We start from the raw sequence: 14,819 nt of genomic DNA, 5'->3' as shown, positions 1-14,819 counted from the left end.
AAAACTCGCTTTAATCATGGATTTCTACATAAAAGTGCACTGCTGTTGATTGTTACCTTAATACATATTCTTCACAACTCAGAGATAGATGTAGGTTTCATTTTTAGAAGGTACACACTATACATTTTTAAAGTGATTTATTTTGAAAACTTTTCAGATTAGTTTTACAGCTATAACAGAAAATGAACGATTGGTTATTTCATTTACCAAAAGTAATTGAAGCAGATATTTATGAAGTCATTGGGAGGTGAACTATCTCCAATTCAACAGCTTACTCATTAATATTTGGAGGATTTTCTTGCCATGCTGTATTAGGAGGAGAACATCACCAGACAGACATTTAAATAGTTTTATTTAACTAAAACATCAATGTTCTGGATTTTTTTCTTCAACAGCAAACATGTAATATTTTAACAAAACAAGCATATGATTTTTTGAATTGAGTTAAACATTCAAGTTTTTTAAAATCAGGTTTGTTTTTCTTAAAATTGTTTGTAGCTAAAATAGTTAAATGAAATATTTTTTAAAAAAAATTAAATTGACTGTGTCAGCCAGGTCAACATGAGGAACTTAAAATATTGGCTTCTGCAGCTAAGTCTGTCGTCTTCACCTTCGTTTTCCTGTTTGTTCATAATCTGGAAAAGAAAACAAGCTTTCCTGCTTTTTCGGGTCCCCAATGATTTCTCAACTTGGAATGAATTCTTCCTAAAGAAGAAAATATTCTTTCTGCGCCAGCAGAAGAAGCTACTGCTGTTAAAAGTGAGATTATCACTTCAACAGTCTCTGAATCCAAGTGCTTAAGTGACATCCACCTGTTCACTGGTGTGACTTCCTTTAAAACATCATCAGCAAACTTTCTTGAATGGTTCACCCTTAGCTTTGAAGTTTATTATAGTTGGCATTACGGAGGGATGATTGCCAGATGTCAGTGTCATAGCCAACTCCTGTTCTTCAGCAGTTAAGGTTTGACCCTGGTACTGAGTATTGAGAATATTTGCAAGAGAATGAGCTGGAGACAGTGCTTGTCCCATTTGTTTTTTTAATGCTTGTAATTTAACTCTGTCATCTTTTTAAAAGATCTCTCTCAGTTCCTTCCAAATTTCAGCAGCATCAGCAATAAAACAGCTGTTTCCCTGCATTTTGTTCAAGGCTACAGAAATAGGCTTCAGGATACTCAGCATGTGTTCAACATTTCTCTTAAGCCCAACGTTGAGCACTTTGGCTGTGACAGTGCCATCTATTTTTTCATGATTTTGTTCACAAACTGTCATCAGTTTAGGCCAGTTCTTGTTCCATCGCACGTCTTGGGGGAGAGTTAGCTTGGTTCCTCCCACTTTTTTCAGAGCAGCTGCTGCAAAGTGGTTGTTACGGAAGTATTTTGCAATTTCAACAACATTAGCCTTTATTTCTGGAACACTGAAGTCTTTGGCTAGGAGGTGCATCAAATGAGCACCGGAACTGTATGTTATTAACTTGGGACGCTCTTCACTCTCTTCTAACTAATTTCTTCTCATCTTGGATACATTTGCAGCATTGTCTGTGACCAAGCTGCGTAATAGAAATTTGAATTTTTTTTCACAGTTTGTTATAGCTTTTACTGCTACTTCTTGTAAATATTCTGCTGTGTGTGGATTTCCTGATGTATCAATTGTATCTGTAAGGAAGACGTTTCCTTCTTCTGTTGTCCCACAAGCACATACAACAGGATCATTGTGGACATTGCTCCACCCGTCAAGACTCAGGTTAACAATTTTACCCTCTAGACCTTTTGCACACTGCTCAATTTCTCTTTCATACACTTTATCCAGCAATTTGCCTGTGACATTTGCTCTGTTGGGTGGACTGTATCCTGGTCTTAATGACTGAACCATGTTAATGAAGTGTGGGTTCTCAATCATACGGAAAGGAGAGTTTGTTGCATAAAGAAACCGGGCAATTTTTTCAACAATTATCTTTTTTTGTAATGTGCCGGTTCTTATCACCAACTTATCTGTGGTTGTTTCTGGATGACGGAGATTTTTTTTCCTTTTTACTACAGGTGATATATTGTGGCTATGTGACATACATGATGTGACTGAAACACTATCATTGGCAGATAACTCTGCAACTATAGAAAATGATGGTGATCTTGAAGGTGGATAGTCTTCAGAATCCTGTATGTTGAGGATAGAGTCTCCTAAGTCAATGCAGTTATTTAATTATTATTACCATACTGCTCATTTAGTACTGCTCATTGCATTCCCTGACGCTCAGTACTACTTTAAAGGTGAAATTGTAAAAGGAAGATCTGCCTATTTCAGCTATTTATTTTTTATCACAACTGTATCTAAAATGATAGTACCATAGAGTAACACCTATATTTTTTGCTCAAACATGAGAATTGAAGAATAGTCCAGAAGGAAGACAGGCAGTCCTTAAGAAAGAAGGATAAAATAAAAAAGTTTACCAACCTGAAGATTCTGCATGTTCAGACATGTTCCTTTCATCATCTTCAACGCAACTTCCTCCTGAGAAGGAACGCTTCTCATGATGATGTTTCATTTGGGCAACCAGGCCTTGCATTTCTTTGTTGCACTGGTTTCATTTTTCACACATGTCTGTCTTACCTACAGGTAGATGAACTTCATTAAAATATTCCCAAACTGGGTCTCTTTTATGGCCTGCTGCCATTATAGGTTTTCCCTTCTAGTGAGAGAATGGTATGGTAGATTTCAAATCAAGGAAGGCTGCACTCAGAAAGACCTCAAGACTTCTGGAATATGCTGCTCAAACAGTTTCACTTTTGTTTCTCCTGCCTCTCCTTCCCTTCTCACATTCATCTCCAGACTTCTTCTCCTTGTCCAGATCTATTCCGTCCCCAACAATCTTCTATTCATTGAACTTTTTGAAACTTTGCACTTTTAGAGAGAGGTAAGGGATTAACTCTGTATACACAAATTTGCAGAGGGTCAGTAGGGTTGAGGTCTGTCATTTCTCACCTCTATATATTATGTATTTATTTAAAAACATTTTTGCTGTTAACAAGCACGTTATCTCTGGAGACACACATCCATGGTTTGAGAACTGCAAAACTAAGCATCTCTGATGGTATCTTCTAGACTGAACACTGAGTCCCTTTGGGTAGATAGAGTAACTTAAATAATCTATACCGAAGCCCCTGGAACCCCATTAAGATTGGGTCTCTAATCGGTGAATTATTAGAACTCATTTACAAAACTTTTCTTAAACATTACATGAATATATTGTCTCATACTATAGAATTAGAATTTATAATCCCTATTCCGTGATGAGATATCTTTGAGCTATAATGTATCTTAATTAAAACTATAGATAGGTTTTTCCCTCAAAAAGCATTTTATCAAAAAAATCCAATTTAAATTAAAAACATCTGATTTTTTTTTAAATCATTGATTTTTATCCACCCTGATATTCAAGAGACAAAATAGCCAGTATCAGTCAGGTTTATGACTAAAACTCAATAATGCTATAGTACAGGGAAAAGTTTCAATGTGATACCAGTCTCTGGGAAGCTGTCTTGTGCAGTGCTGTTACCTTCATCTTACACAGACAAAGTGCTCCCAAAGTTACACATTTCAGCTAGGAGTATTTATAGGATGATTTTACAAGTTACAAAACCCTTTACCTATCATTAAAATCCAGCCCATCATTTTATCCCATTTCCTTAACTTGTTCTGTACCTTTCTTTATTTTTGTTTTGGACACTACAATTCCAGGTACTGGTCTGTGAAGGTACCTCCCTAGCTTGTACTAAGACATAGAATTTATTATATGTTTATGGTCAGTTGTACTATTGCAGCGTATTGTGGGATGCAGCTTAGCATGAGTGAACAGAATTCAGGAAAAATAAGTCAGTTTAGCTCTTACAGCTAACCAGGGATTCATATAATATGGTATAGACTAACCAAACATGAATGTTGGCTAACACTTCGTGGCCTTGCACCTTGTGTACTCAGGTACACTTGTGGAAAATCAGTGTGAAGTCTGTGTAAAATGCTATTGTGATGGTGCCCCCCATAAGGCTTTATGGAAATATGCTTATGAATGTGTGTGTGTGTGTATATATGAATAATATAACTGGAATATGTTTTATGCTACATTTGCCATGTAACATATCTCTGTGAAGGTTATGATCTACTGAATCTATATATCCTATTTGTATGCGTGTATCATTTTTGTATTCAAAGTTATGAATATTGGCTGTGTACTGGCTTTATTTCTAAGTAGCCTTAGTAAGCATTTGGTCAGTCTCTCGAGAAAGGAACGTGCAAGTTAAATGGCCAGTCAAGAAGCACTTAATGGACAATGGATCTTGAAGATGCCAATCCACATGTGAGCTTTCCCAGGCATGTGGCTTGGCTGGTAAGAAACTCAGTCATACATGGACATGTGACTTGTCCATGACTCCAAAACTCCATTTTGTAGCTGGATTCTACACAGGGGGAGAGGAGGGTGTCCACCTACAGGAGAAAGTCTATATAAACCCCTGGGAGACCCCTCCATTTTGTCTTCTGCTGGCTAAGGAGATAGCCTCTCCACCCCTAAGGATACCTGAAAGAAACTGGAACAAAGGACAGTAACTACAGGGGGTGTGAGTGACTGCTGGACCCAGACTAGAAGGAGACTAGTCTGTAAAAGGAAGCTTACTGGGTGAGGTTTTTATCTGTATTCAGTTTTCTTAGACATAGACTTGCGTGTTCTATTTTGTTTTGCTTGGTAGTTCACTTTGTTCTGTGTTACTACTTGGAACCACTTTAATCCTACTTTCTGTATTTAATATAATCACTTTTTACTTATTAATTAACCCAGAGTATATATTAATCCCTGGGGGATGGGGGGCAAACAACTGTGCATACCTCTCTATCAGTGTTATAGAGGGCGAACAATTTATATTCTACGCCACTGTGATGAGTTGGATCACAGAAACCCCCTTGGGACTGCCAACTGTGCCAAGACTAATACTGCCCCTGCTTTCCCTGCCAGCTTGGGACTCCAGCACCCTGTCTTGCTGAGCCAGACACGCTACTCTGCTGCAACACAGACCCAGGGTCTGAACCACATACCCCAAAGCTGCAGACTTAACTGAAAGCAACTTAAGAAGTGTTCCTCCCTTTAACACTCAGATGCCCAACTCCCAATGGGGTCCAAACCCTAAATAAATCCATTTTACCCTGTATAAAGCTTATACAGGGTAAACTCATAAATTGTTCGCCCTCTGTAACACTGATAGAGAGAGATGCACAGCTATTCCCCCCACCCCACCCCCAAGTATTACTACATACTCTGGGTTAATTAATAAGTACTCCGTCCCACCCTCATACTCGGGACAGACAGAAAAGGAGTCCTCTATACATCCCCACAACCGGACTAGGGCCCTGGTATGGCCTGCCATGGATGTAACCCCATGTGCCACTCCCTTGACATTGGCCATACTGGGATCCGTGGGCCATGTACAGAGCACAGTTTGAGAGGCCTCCCATGGAGCAAAGCCAAAGGCCTACACATTGGGCATCTCCATCCGTCTCTCGACCACCAAAGACTGAGCCTCTCCTTATAGTGGACGAGGAAGAAAAAACAGAGGAAGAAGTTCCACTGCCACTCCATTTCTCCCCCTCTTCCCCTGATGAGGCTATCCTGGCTCCACCCCCTACGTCAGCCAACAACTTTAAACACATTCAGGAGCTGTTTCGCAGGATAGCAGACTCCCTCCAGATTCCTTTGGAGGAAGTGAAAGAGCAACAGTATAAACTGCTCGACGTCCCGCAGACATCCTCCTCCTTCAAAATAGCCCTCCCAGTTAATGAGGCCCTTCTCGATCCTGCCAAGGTGGTATGACAGACCCAGCGTCCATCCCACCAACCTGCAAGTGGGCAGACAAAAAAATATTATGGTCCTGCAAAGGACATGGAATTTCTTTTTTCTCGCCCCGCTCCAGATTCCTTACTTGTCAATGCCAACCTCGATCCACCCCTTATGACAGGGATTGGAAGCAATTGGTTCTATTTGGCTGCAAAGCTTATTCATCTGCTATGCTCCAATTCTGAATATACAACTAAGAGGCTCTCATGGCCAAATACAATTATCTCAATTACTCCAAAATACAGAAACTCTGCCAAGACTTTCCTGATGACAAAAAGGAGCAACTCCAGACACTCATATCCAAAGGATACCATTTGGGCCATAGAGCTTTACAGACTTTCTTGGACTTCACAGATCCTGCTGCCCATTCCATTGCAACTGCCGTAGTCCTGAGGCAGGCATCCTGCTTGCACATGTCCAGCCTCCCTAAGAAGGTATAAACCATCATCGAGAACCTACCTTTGAGAGCCCAAAATTATTTGCAGTGCATATGAATGAATCCCTACACTCACTTAAGGGCTCTCTAGCAACTCTCCACTCTCTCAACATTTACCCACTAGCGCTGAAGAGACAACCGGGGAAATATCAACCTGCCTGCAATCCTGACCACCACAGTACACTCCCTATCAACAGTACGACAGAAATCCCCTACCAAGCATAGACATACAACTCCTCAAGGGGCTACCTCTCACACATCTTTGGTCAAACAATTTTGAAGGTGTGGTTGAGGCCCTGAGAACCCTCCCCCTGGTCCAGTCACAAAAACTGTCTCCAACATCCCACCAGTTTGGTGACCATCTAGACCCTTTCTTTCCATCATGGCAGCTAATTACCTCCAACAAGTGCGTTCTAAAGATCATCAAGGAAGGATTGTCCATCCCATTCCTATCTATCCCACCCACCCTTGCTCCCTTCCTGTCCCTCTTCAGGGACCCTTCTCATGTATGCATTCTACAAGAAGAAATAAACCACCTTCTGCAACTGGGAGACATAGAGCCAGTCCTATCTCAGCACAGGCGGTAGGGTTTTTATCCCCATTATTTTCTGATCCAAAAGAAATCTGGTGGGTGAAGACCGATCCTAGACCTTTGAAACCTAAACAAATTTGTCAAACTGCTACACTTCAAGATGGTTACCCTCTCCACCATTATCCTAGCACTGGAACGGGGAGACTGATTCTCAGTCCTCGACCTCCAAGCCATGTATTTTCACATCACAATACACCGTGCCCACAGATGGTTCCTTCAATTCATCATGGCAGCCAATCATTATCCATTGTAAATGCTTTGAGGCAGGGACTGTTTGTACAGGACCTAGCACAGTGGGGCCCTGATCTCAGTTGGGGCCTCTAGTTTGCTACTGGAATATAAAAGAACGGATTATCGTGCCACCACACTCCTTGATGCTTTTTGGATACAGACTAACACCGCTACTCTCTGATACTCATTATTTGTCATTTCAGTACCTTTCATACTTGGGAATCTTGCTGGTTACTTACTGTAGCAAACGTAACTTTAAGTAGATGAAGTATTTTGTCAGAAATACTAATAAATAATAAAATGCTATGTAGTGTAGGGAGCACTCCTGCATCTTCTGAGATGATCTAATCAGTCAGAATTCGGAGACTAAAAACACCTTTATCTGTAGCCAGTGACATTTCTTACTGACTCACAATTCTGCATTACCAACAGGCTGCCTACAATTAAATCAGCAGAAATGTGCTTTTCACTTCGCTAGTAACTTTCTTCCTTTATGTTTTTAAGGTTCTGCACAGATGAAAATCGGACATTTCCTCAGCCTTCCATGCTGGAGAATCACATCAGCCTTATGCATGGCATCAAAAACCCAGACCTGTCCCAGATGTCCAAAGCAAAAGCTCCAGAGTGTGACTCAACAAAAGTAATTTACATGGTTATACTGAAAAATAAATAGTGGCTTGTGAAGTCCTCTACCCCCCTCCGCCCCCACATTATCCACCTACCAGACTGCGGGGGAGGTTGGGGTTTATATCCTACAGCAGGGTGGTGGTACTCGGGGCTTTAGCCTCGCAGGGGGCATCAGGGCACAAGAACTGCGCCCCAACAGGCACTGCCCTCTGGGGCAGGTTGGGCATGTCTTGTGGCTCTCAAACTTTTGAAGATTATCTTATGCAGCTTGGAGGGTTATTAAGTTTGGCCACCTCTATATATACTTACAGGGTTTTTTGAGCTATATCCTAGAAACTAGTGTATGCAGCCAGGGTTATTTACAAGAGTATTGTCTTAGTTAACAGTGTAGGTCAGAGAACAACCAGAAGTATTGTGTTTGAACCAAAACTCAGAGTTAGGGAGGCAAAATTTATACCGCCGTTTTCACTCTTACATAATTTTAATGGAAAAAACAGAATTCTGCTTTACTGCTGTAACTTTCCATACTGGGGCTTTGCCAAAAGTAGAATTTTTCTGGAAAGTTTCTGTTCAGCCGTTTTAAAATTATTGTTAAGGAGCAATCAAGTTAGTGGGTAAGTAAAATACCTTTTCTCACCTTATAAACAATTATTCACATTTGGTTTTCCTTTTTGTTTTTTGGTAGGTGGGATGGGTCACACCTTAAAAATGGCTGATCTTTAAAACCTCAAACTTTGGAAGCAAATATTAATGGATTTATAGTGGTAATGACTCTCCCACATGGAATACGCTGTATAGCATGGTTCCCAAACTAGGGGCACCGCTTGTTCACGGAAAGCCCCTGGCGGGCCGGGCCGTTTGTTTACCTGCCGCATCCGCAGGTTCAGCCGATCACAGCTCCCAGTGGCCGTAGTTCGCCGTTTTCCGCCAATGGGAGCCGCAGGAAACGGCGCGGGCCGAGGGATGTGCTGCCACCGCTTCCCGCAGCCCCCCTTGGCCTGGAGCAGCGAACCGCGGCCACTGGGACCTGCGATTGGCCGAACCTGGGGACGCGGCAGGTAAACAAACCGGCCCAGCCCATCAGGGGCTTTCACTGAACAAGCAGCACCCCTAGTTTGGGAACCATTGCTGTATAGTAAATTAATATTTAACAGTCTAATCAATAATCCAAAATATCAAATGTATGTGCCCTATGGGTGAATTAAGAATGATATACGAGCCTTAACTTTTTCACTTCCTGAGGTCTCTGTATTTAGAATGTACAAACTCAGTGTTTTCTGGCTTGAACGCTCAATTAAGAAGCCAACAGAAGACACCAAAACCCCCTCAACGCCTGTGCACCTCTCTTGTACACACTCACACAGTCCAGGAATTTGATTGTGGAGCACTCCCCCTCCTGAACCACAGATCTCTGCCTAAAGATTCTCTGTATTTTATCTCATTACTCTTAGTTATAGCTATGTACACTCTAAATAATACCGTCTCCTTAATGTCTACACCTTCTAGTCTATAACAAACACAGTCCAGGAATTTTTTATTTTATTTTGCACAACCATATTGCACTGCAGTCTCAGGTCCAATTTACTTTGTTGTCACACACAAATTTCTCCCTTCCATTAAATATTTGTATTCTAAATTATTTCCCCAAACATAACTTAGCTTGAATTTTTTCATTATTTTCTTCTCTCATCACTTCCATTTTTAAAAGGACTATTTTTTCCTATTGAAATACTTTTAATATCCCTGCAATAGGAGAAAGAGGGCTGCTTCTTTCCCCTAGTTAGAGCTGGGTAAGTTATATTTGTTGTATAAATTATTCAACCAATTTCATTATATTTTTTTAACTGTTACAGTCTTAAAAAGTGGGGTAGATTTGTGCTGAGCTGTAGTTGCAGTTGTTTCTTTTATTTGCATTGGGGTAGTGCTTAGGGACTGCAACCCAGATCCAGACCTCTAGTGTACTAGGTACAGTACCAGTGCAGAATAAGAGACAGTCCCTGTCCCGAAGAGATTAAGATCTAAATAGATAAGTCAGACAAAAGGTTGGGTGGAAAGGATGTAATATACAAGCGGAATGAACATTGTGATAGTATGCAAATGACATGATAGTGCGAGTTATTTTGTTGGTTCCTTTTGCTTTTGTTTATAATTTTGCCATGTGGGGTTTTGTTGGGAGGGGATTAGCTGCTGAGAGAGATGAGAGGGGGAGAGGAGTAGGGAGGGAGGCTGAAGTGGAGAGGCTGAGAAGGAGCTGGAGCAAACAGCCGATCAGCAGAGGGAAGAAAATGTCCAGAGTAAAAATTGTAAAAAGCTGCCAGGAGCGAATGATGTCATCACATCTCAAGTTCTCTGCTTCAGCTGCTTGTCTTTGCTCCTGCTGGCTGAGCTTCCAGCAGTTTTTCTTCCCTAAGATCACACGCTGAGGAGAGAATGATTCTAGCAGGCATTCAGTGGGACTACATTCCAGTCTCCTCTGCAGCCTTACCTATTTCCATTCATCTTTGCCATCTTCAGCTTCTTCCCTTTCCCAGTCCAGCTGGTCAAATCAGGCTGTTTTTTCCTTAACAATGTCTCTAGAGAAGCCCTTTGACCAAACCCCTTCTCCATGCCTTGATCATCCCTTTCCTCAGCTGTTTCAGCCTCCTCCATGGTCCTCTCTACCTCTCACCCTGCTAGTCTATCCCACATGCTATCGATAAAATAACATACCTCCCCCCTCCTCTGATCACGTTACATTCCTTTTCAAACCCCTTTGTCTTCCACATCAAGTTCAAATTCTTCCCCCTTCAGAGCTCTAGACCTGTCTTCCATCCCTGTTCTCATTTCTCTTTACTCTCCTTCTAACTCCTCCCAAGCCTTCCTTAAGCCTGCACTTACCTCAAGCAGCTGTTTCCTGTGTCCTTCTCCCACTTTCATCTTTGCATCTTCTGTTCTACCCATGTGCATAGAACTCACTGCCCTGGTGCACCACACCGCTACATCTCCTTCAGATAATTCCAGAGAGCCTTTAACCTGTCCTTCATGTTCCTTTAAACTGTATGGTGTCTGTTTAATTCTAACTGTGAAAAGGTGGGTGAGGTAATATCTTTTATTGGTCCAACTTCTATTGGTGAGAGAGACAAGCTTTTGTGCTACACAGAGTCCTTCTTTGGGTCTGGGAAAGGTACCAGTATTGTTGTAGCCATGTCAGTCAATTCAGCAAGCCAAAGTTCTTGCTCTTAAGTGGATATAATAATAAAGACGTTTTAAACATTTTTTTAGGCAAAATCTCCAAAGAGAGTGTCTGCAGATGCTCCAGGACAGATGGAAACCACTGAAGTTCCACCAGCCAAAAAACTGAAGGCACATTGGAAATGTGCTAAATGTGGATTTGCAACAGATATCAGTACTGAATTTCAGGAACACATACCTCAGCACAAGGCGGACAACTCCACTGCTCAATGCTTGCTCTGTGGCTTGTGTTATACATCTCACATCTCTCTGAACAGGCACCTCTTTATTGTTCATAAAGTAAAAGATCCAGTAGAAGAAGAGGAGGAGGAGGAGGAAGAGGAAAGGGAAAAGTTACAGACAGAGACAAATGAGAATGGACATGAAGAGTATAATAGAGAAATGAACACTACAGTGGAAGAAGAAAATAGTTTGAAATGCAAAATGTGCAAGAGTGACTCAGTGCTTTGTGCACACAGTCAGAGGTGTGGCATGGAGGATTCCAGTAGCAATTCTCAGAACAATCATTCAAATGCTACTAAGATTTAAGAAAAGAAAAATTTTTACTCAAAATATTGGGTGGAAATCAAGCAGATCTTTGAAATATCCTGTTTATTTCTTGGGCTGGACTGTGCTTTCCATTAACTTTTTTAATTTGTAAGGGAAATAAAAACTGCTTCCACCTCCATAGCACTGAATCTCTGCCAGATCAGAGGTGAAAAGAGAAAGCAGGACAAGAATCCCCACTGGAACTTGTCTGACTCCTAAGGATGCAGGAGCACTTTCTGAAGCTGCAGTTTTCTTTCTGAAAATGAGCTCTCTTCCTTGAGTATGTACTGCCTCTGCCTGGAGCGCTAGCCTTGCCTCCTTTCTTTTAGTTTTCTTCTAATATTTAAATTCCCCTTCCAACCTTCTGCTTTATCACTCAAATCCATAAGACTGTGTGTCAACCAAATACACTTGTCAGGACAGTACAAACCTACGTTAAATACTCTTCCATCATGCAGCAGATGCAAACCATGGCTTTTTCATTGCCCTAGAACAGGGGTGGGCAAACTTTTTGGCCCGAGGGCCACATCTGGATATGGAAATTATAGGGCAGGCCATGAATGCTCACGAAATTGGGGGTTAGGGTATGGGAGGGCTCCAGCTTGGGTGTGGGCTCTGGAGTGGGGCTAGCGATGAGCGTTGGGGGTGCAGGAGGGTGCTCCGGGCTGGGACCGAGCAGTTCAGAGGGCGGGAGGGGGATCATTGCTGAGGCAGGGGCTTGGGGCATGGGAGGGAGTCAGGGTGGCAGGCTCTGGATGGCACTTTCCTCAAGCAGCTCCCAGAAACAGCAGCATGTCCCCGCTCCAGCTCCTATGTGGAGGTGTGGCCTGGCAGTTCTGTGTGCTGCCCTGTCCACAGGCACTGCCCCTGCAGCTCCCAGTGGCTGTGGTTCCTGGTCAATGGGAGCTGTGGGGGGTGGCGCTTCAGGTGGAGGCAGCGTGTGGAGCCCTCTGGCTGCCCCTATGCATAGGAGCCGGAGTAGGGATATGCCGCTGCCTCCGGGAGCCATGCAGAGTGGACCAAGACCCCGAGCCTGCTCCCCAGCTGGAGCGCCAGAGCGGGGCAAGCCCCAGACCCCACTTACTGGCGGGAGCTCAAGGGCTGGATTAAAACTTCTGGAGGGCCAGATATGGCCCCCGGGCTGTAGTTTGCCCACCTTTGCCCTAGAAGTATGCCAGGTTCATCTTCTAGTCTTTCCATGAATGTTATTGAATCAAGTTGTGTTATAAATTTAAATCACCATAGAAGAGATTTATTTTGCAGCCTCAGTCATCTTTTTAATTGTTTATATAAATATTGCTAAATCATCTATACTTGTAAGTGATTTACAAAGCACAACATCTCACACACCAACAAAGGCCATCAACTGGGGAGTTGCCACAGTTAAAGCCTTTGGTGGCCAGACACCAATGTAGCTGCACTGCTGCAAACCCCGCTGAAGACAGAGCCAGTATAAGATTCAGTTAGCACCTGTGCAGTTTGTCCCGGTTTCAGACAAGAATAATCTGCACAGTGCATATTGCAGCACATAAGAGCTTTGCTTGTCTGCACTAGGGAGGATGCACCAGTACTCCAGGGACAGCTGAAATTCCCAGGATAGACAAATAGAACCTGCCTGTTGCTGTATCAGCTGGAGTGGTACAGACTATATACTTTCAATCACAGGAATGAGAAACTCTGCAAGAGAAATGTACTTAATCTGCTGTAGGTTGTTAGCTCCTTGTTTGGGAGAAAAAGATACTGAAGCAGATACTGTGATTACAGTAAGAAAAGTTAGTCTAACACCAGTGTGTGTATCCTTCTGTGCAGCATATAACTAAATCAGACTCCTAGCACTACTAGCAGCCGTTCCAGTAGCATGGAATGTTCCAGACACATGATGAGGCAAGGAAGAGAGTAGCATCCATAAAGGTGTTTGAACTGAGAGAGCACCATACTGTAATGCTTCCAGTACTCTAGCTCCTTTGATAGCAGATCTCCCATCTTTACTCAATTTTATAAATTACTTTGGAGACTTTTTATTTCCGTATAGTCATATTGACTCTTCACTGTTTCCGTGCTGTTTCCTTATTTGTTCTCTTCACATGCTTTGTGTAATATAATTACTTCAATACACTTTTTATGTTGAGACAAAATCCCGCTCATTATTGTTCACTATGACGTTTAACTAATTTAAAAACTATTTATCTTATTGGATTTGAATTGCTTACTTTCTTGTCTTGATGTGTTTTGATACAACCAGTTTGGAACTCTTTGTATTTTTTGATACTGTGTACATTAGCCTAGGGAATGTTTTACAAGGTAGCCTATGTAGAGTAACAATAGCAGGGGTCACTCCCAAACCATCACATATCTATTTAATCTGCAGTGGCATTTGTGCCTTGCTATAATGTTTACTTCAAACTATTTCAAATAAAAGCATCCAAGAACATGCGGATAGGCTCCATTCTATTCTAAGCAGGGTGGGTAAGCCAGTGCAAGGTACATGGGCCAGCTTGCCCCTCAGGCATTTCCTAACACATACTCTAGTGCAGGGGTTCTCAAATTTCATTGCACTGTGACTCCCTTCTGGCAACAAAAAATACTACATGACCCCAGGTGGCGGGGACGGAAACCTGAGCCCACCTGAGTCCCACTGCCCCAAAGCCCAGCCCCACCAGCCTGGGGGGTGTCAAAGCTGAAGCCCAAGGGCTTCAGCCCCAGGCAGGGGGCCTGTAACCTGAGCCATGCTGTCTAGGGCTGAAGCTCTTAGGCCCCGGGCAGTTGGGCTTTGACCCTGGGTCCCCGCAAGTCTAAGCCAGCCACGGTCACCCCATTAAAACAGAGTTGTGACCCACTTTGGGATCCCAACCGCATTTGAGATCATCTGCTCTAGGGCTTGCTTTCTCACCCCAGAGGCTTCTCATGGTCTCTTCTTTTGATGATGGGTTCCCTACAGCATGACTGAAGATTTTTAGAAAAGTGATTGTTAAAGGCAGATGTTCTATCTAGTCTGCACTAGTTTACACCCCAAGCCTTAAACCTGCTATAGCGAATACCTTCAAGGGTGCAAGAGGGAAGAAAATAATTCTCATGTGTTTAGCTACCCCCTGTCTGGGGGTCCTGCACGTTTCTACCGTGAAAGTTCGGTAAGATGCTCCTGAGAGAGAAGGGGAGATGAAGGCTGGGGGGCTGGGCGGGGGGCAGGGTTGGGTGATGAAGGGATGTGGGCGGGGCTGGAGGGGGGAGGTCGGGGTGATGACGGAGGCGGGGCCAGTGGCGGCAAAGCGCTTTGTGGGCGGGGTCTGGGGCAGCCGC

The 14,819-nt window shown here is 42.9% G+C and overlaps 1 protein-coding gene across 4 annotated transcripts in view; it reads left to right on the top strand.

Moving 5' to 3' along the window:
* ZNF592 (zinc finger protein 592) overlaps positions 1 to 12,162 on the top strand; it is a 95,887-nt gene extending 83,725 nt beyond the window's left edge. For all 4 annotated transcript variants that reach the window (XM_073363249.2, XM_073363251.2, XM_073363252.2 and 1 more), the window contains exons 8-9: positions 7,641 to 7,776; positions 11,025 to 12,162. In XM_073363249.2, coding sequence (XP_073219350.1) covers positions 7,641 to 7,776; positions 11,025 to 11,522 — 634 coding nt within the window. In that variant the 3' untranslated portion in view covers positions 11,523 to 12,162. The remainder of the gene's footprint in view (positions 1 to 7,640; positions 7,777 to 11,024) is intronic.
* Positions 12,163 to 14,819: the final 2,657 nt, after the last annotated feature.

The sequence above is a fragment of the Lepidochelys kempii genome, chromosome 10, assembly GCF_965140285.1.
Source record: "Lepidochelys kempii isolate rLepKem1 chromosome 10, rLepKem1.hap1, whole genome shotgun sequence".
Taxonomy (NCBI): Eukaryota; Metazoa; Chordata; order Testudines; family Cheloniidae; genus Lepidochelys; species Lepidochelys kempii.
The sequence above is the reverse complement of the archived record's forward strand: the minus strand, read 5'-3'. Positions and strand labels throughout refer to the sequence as shown.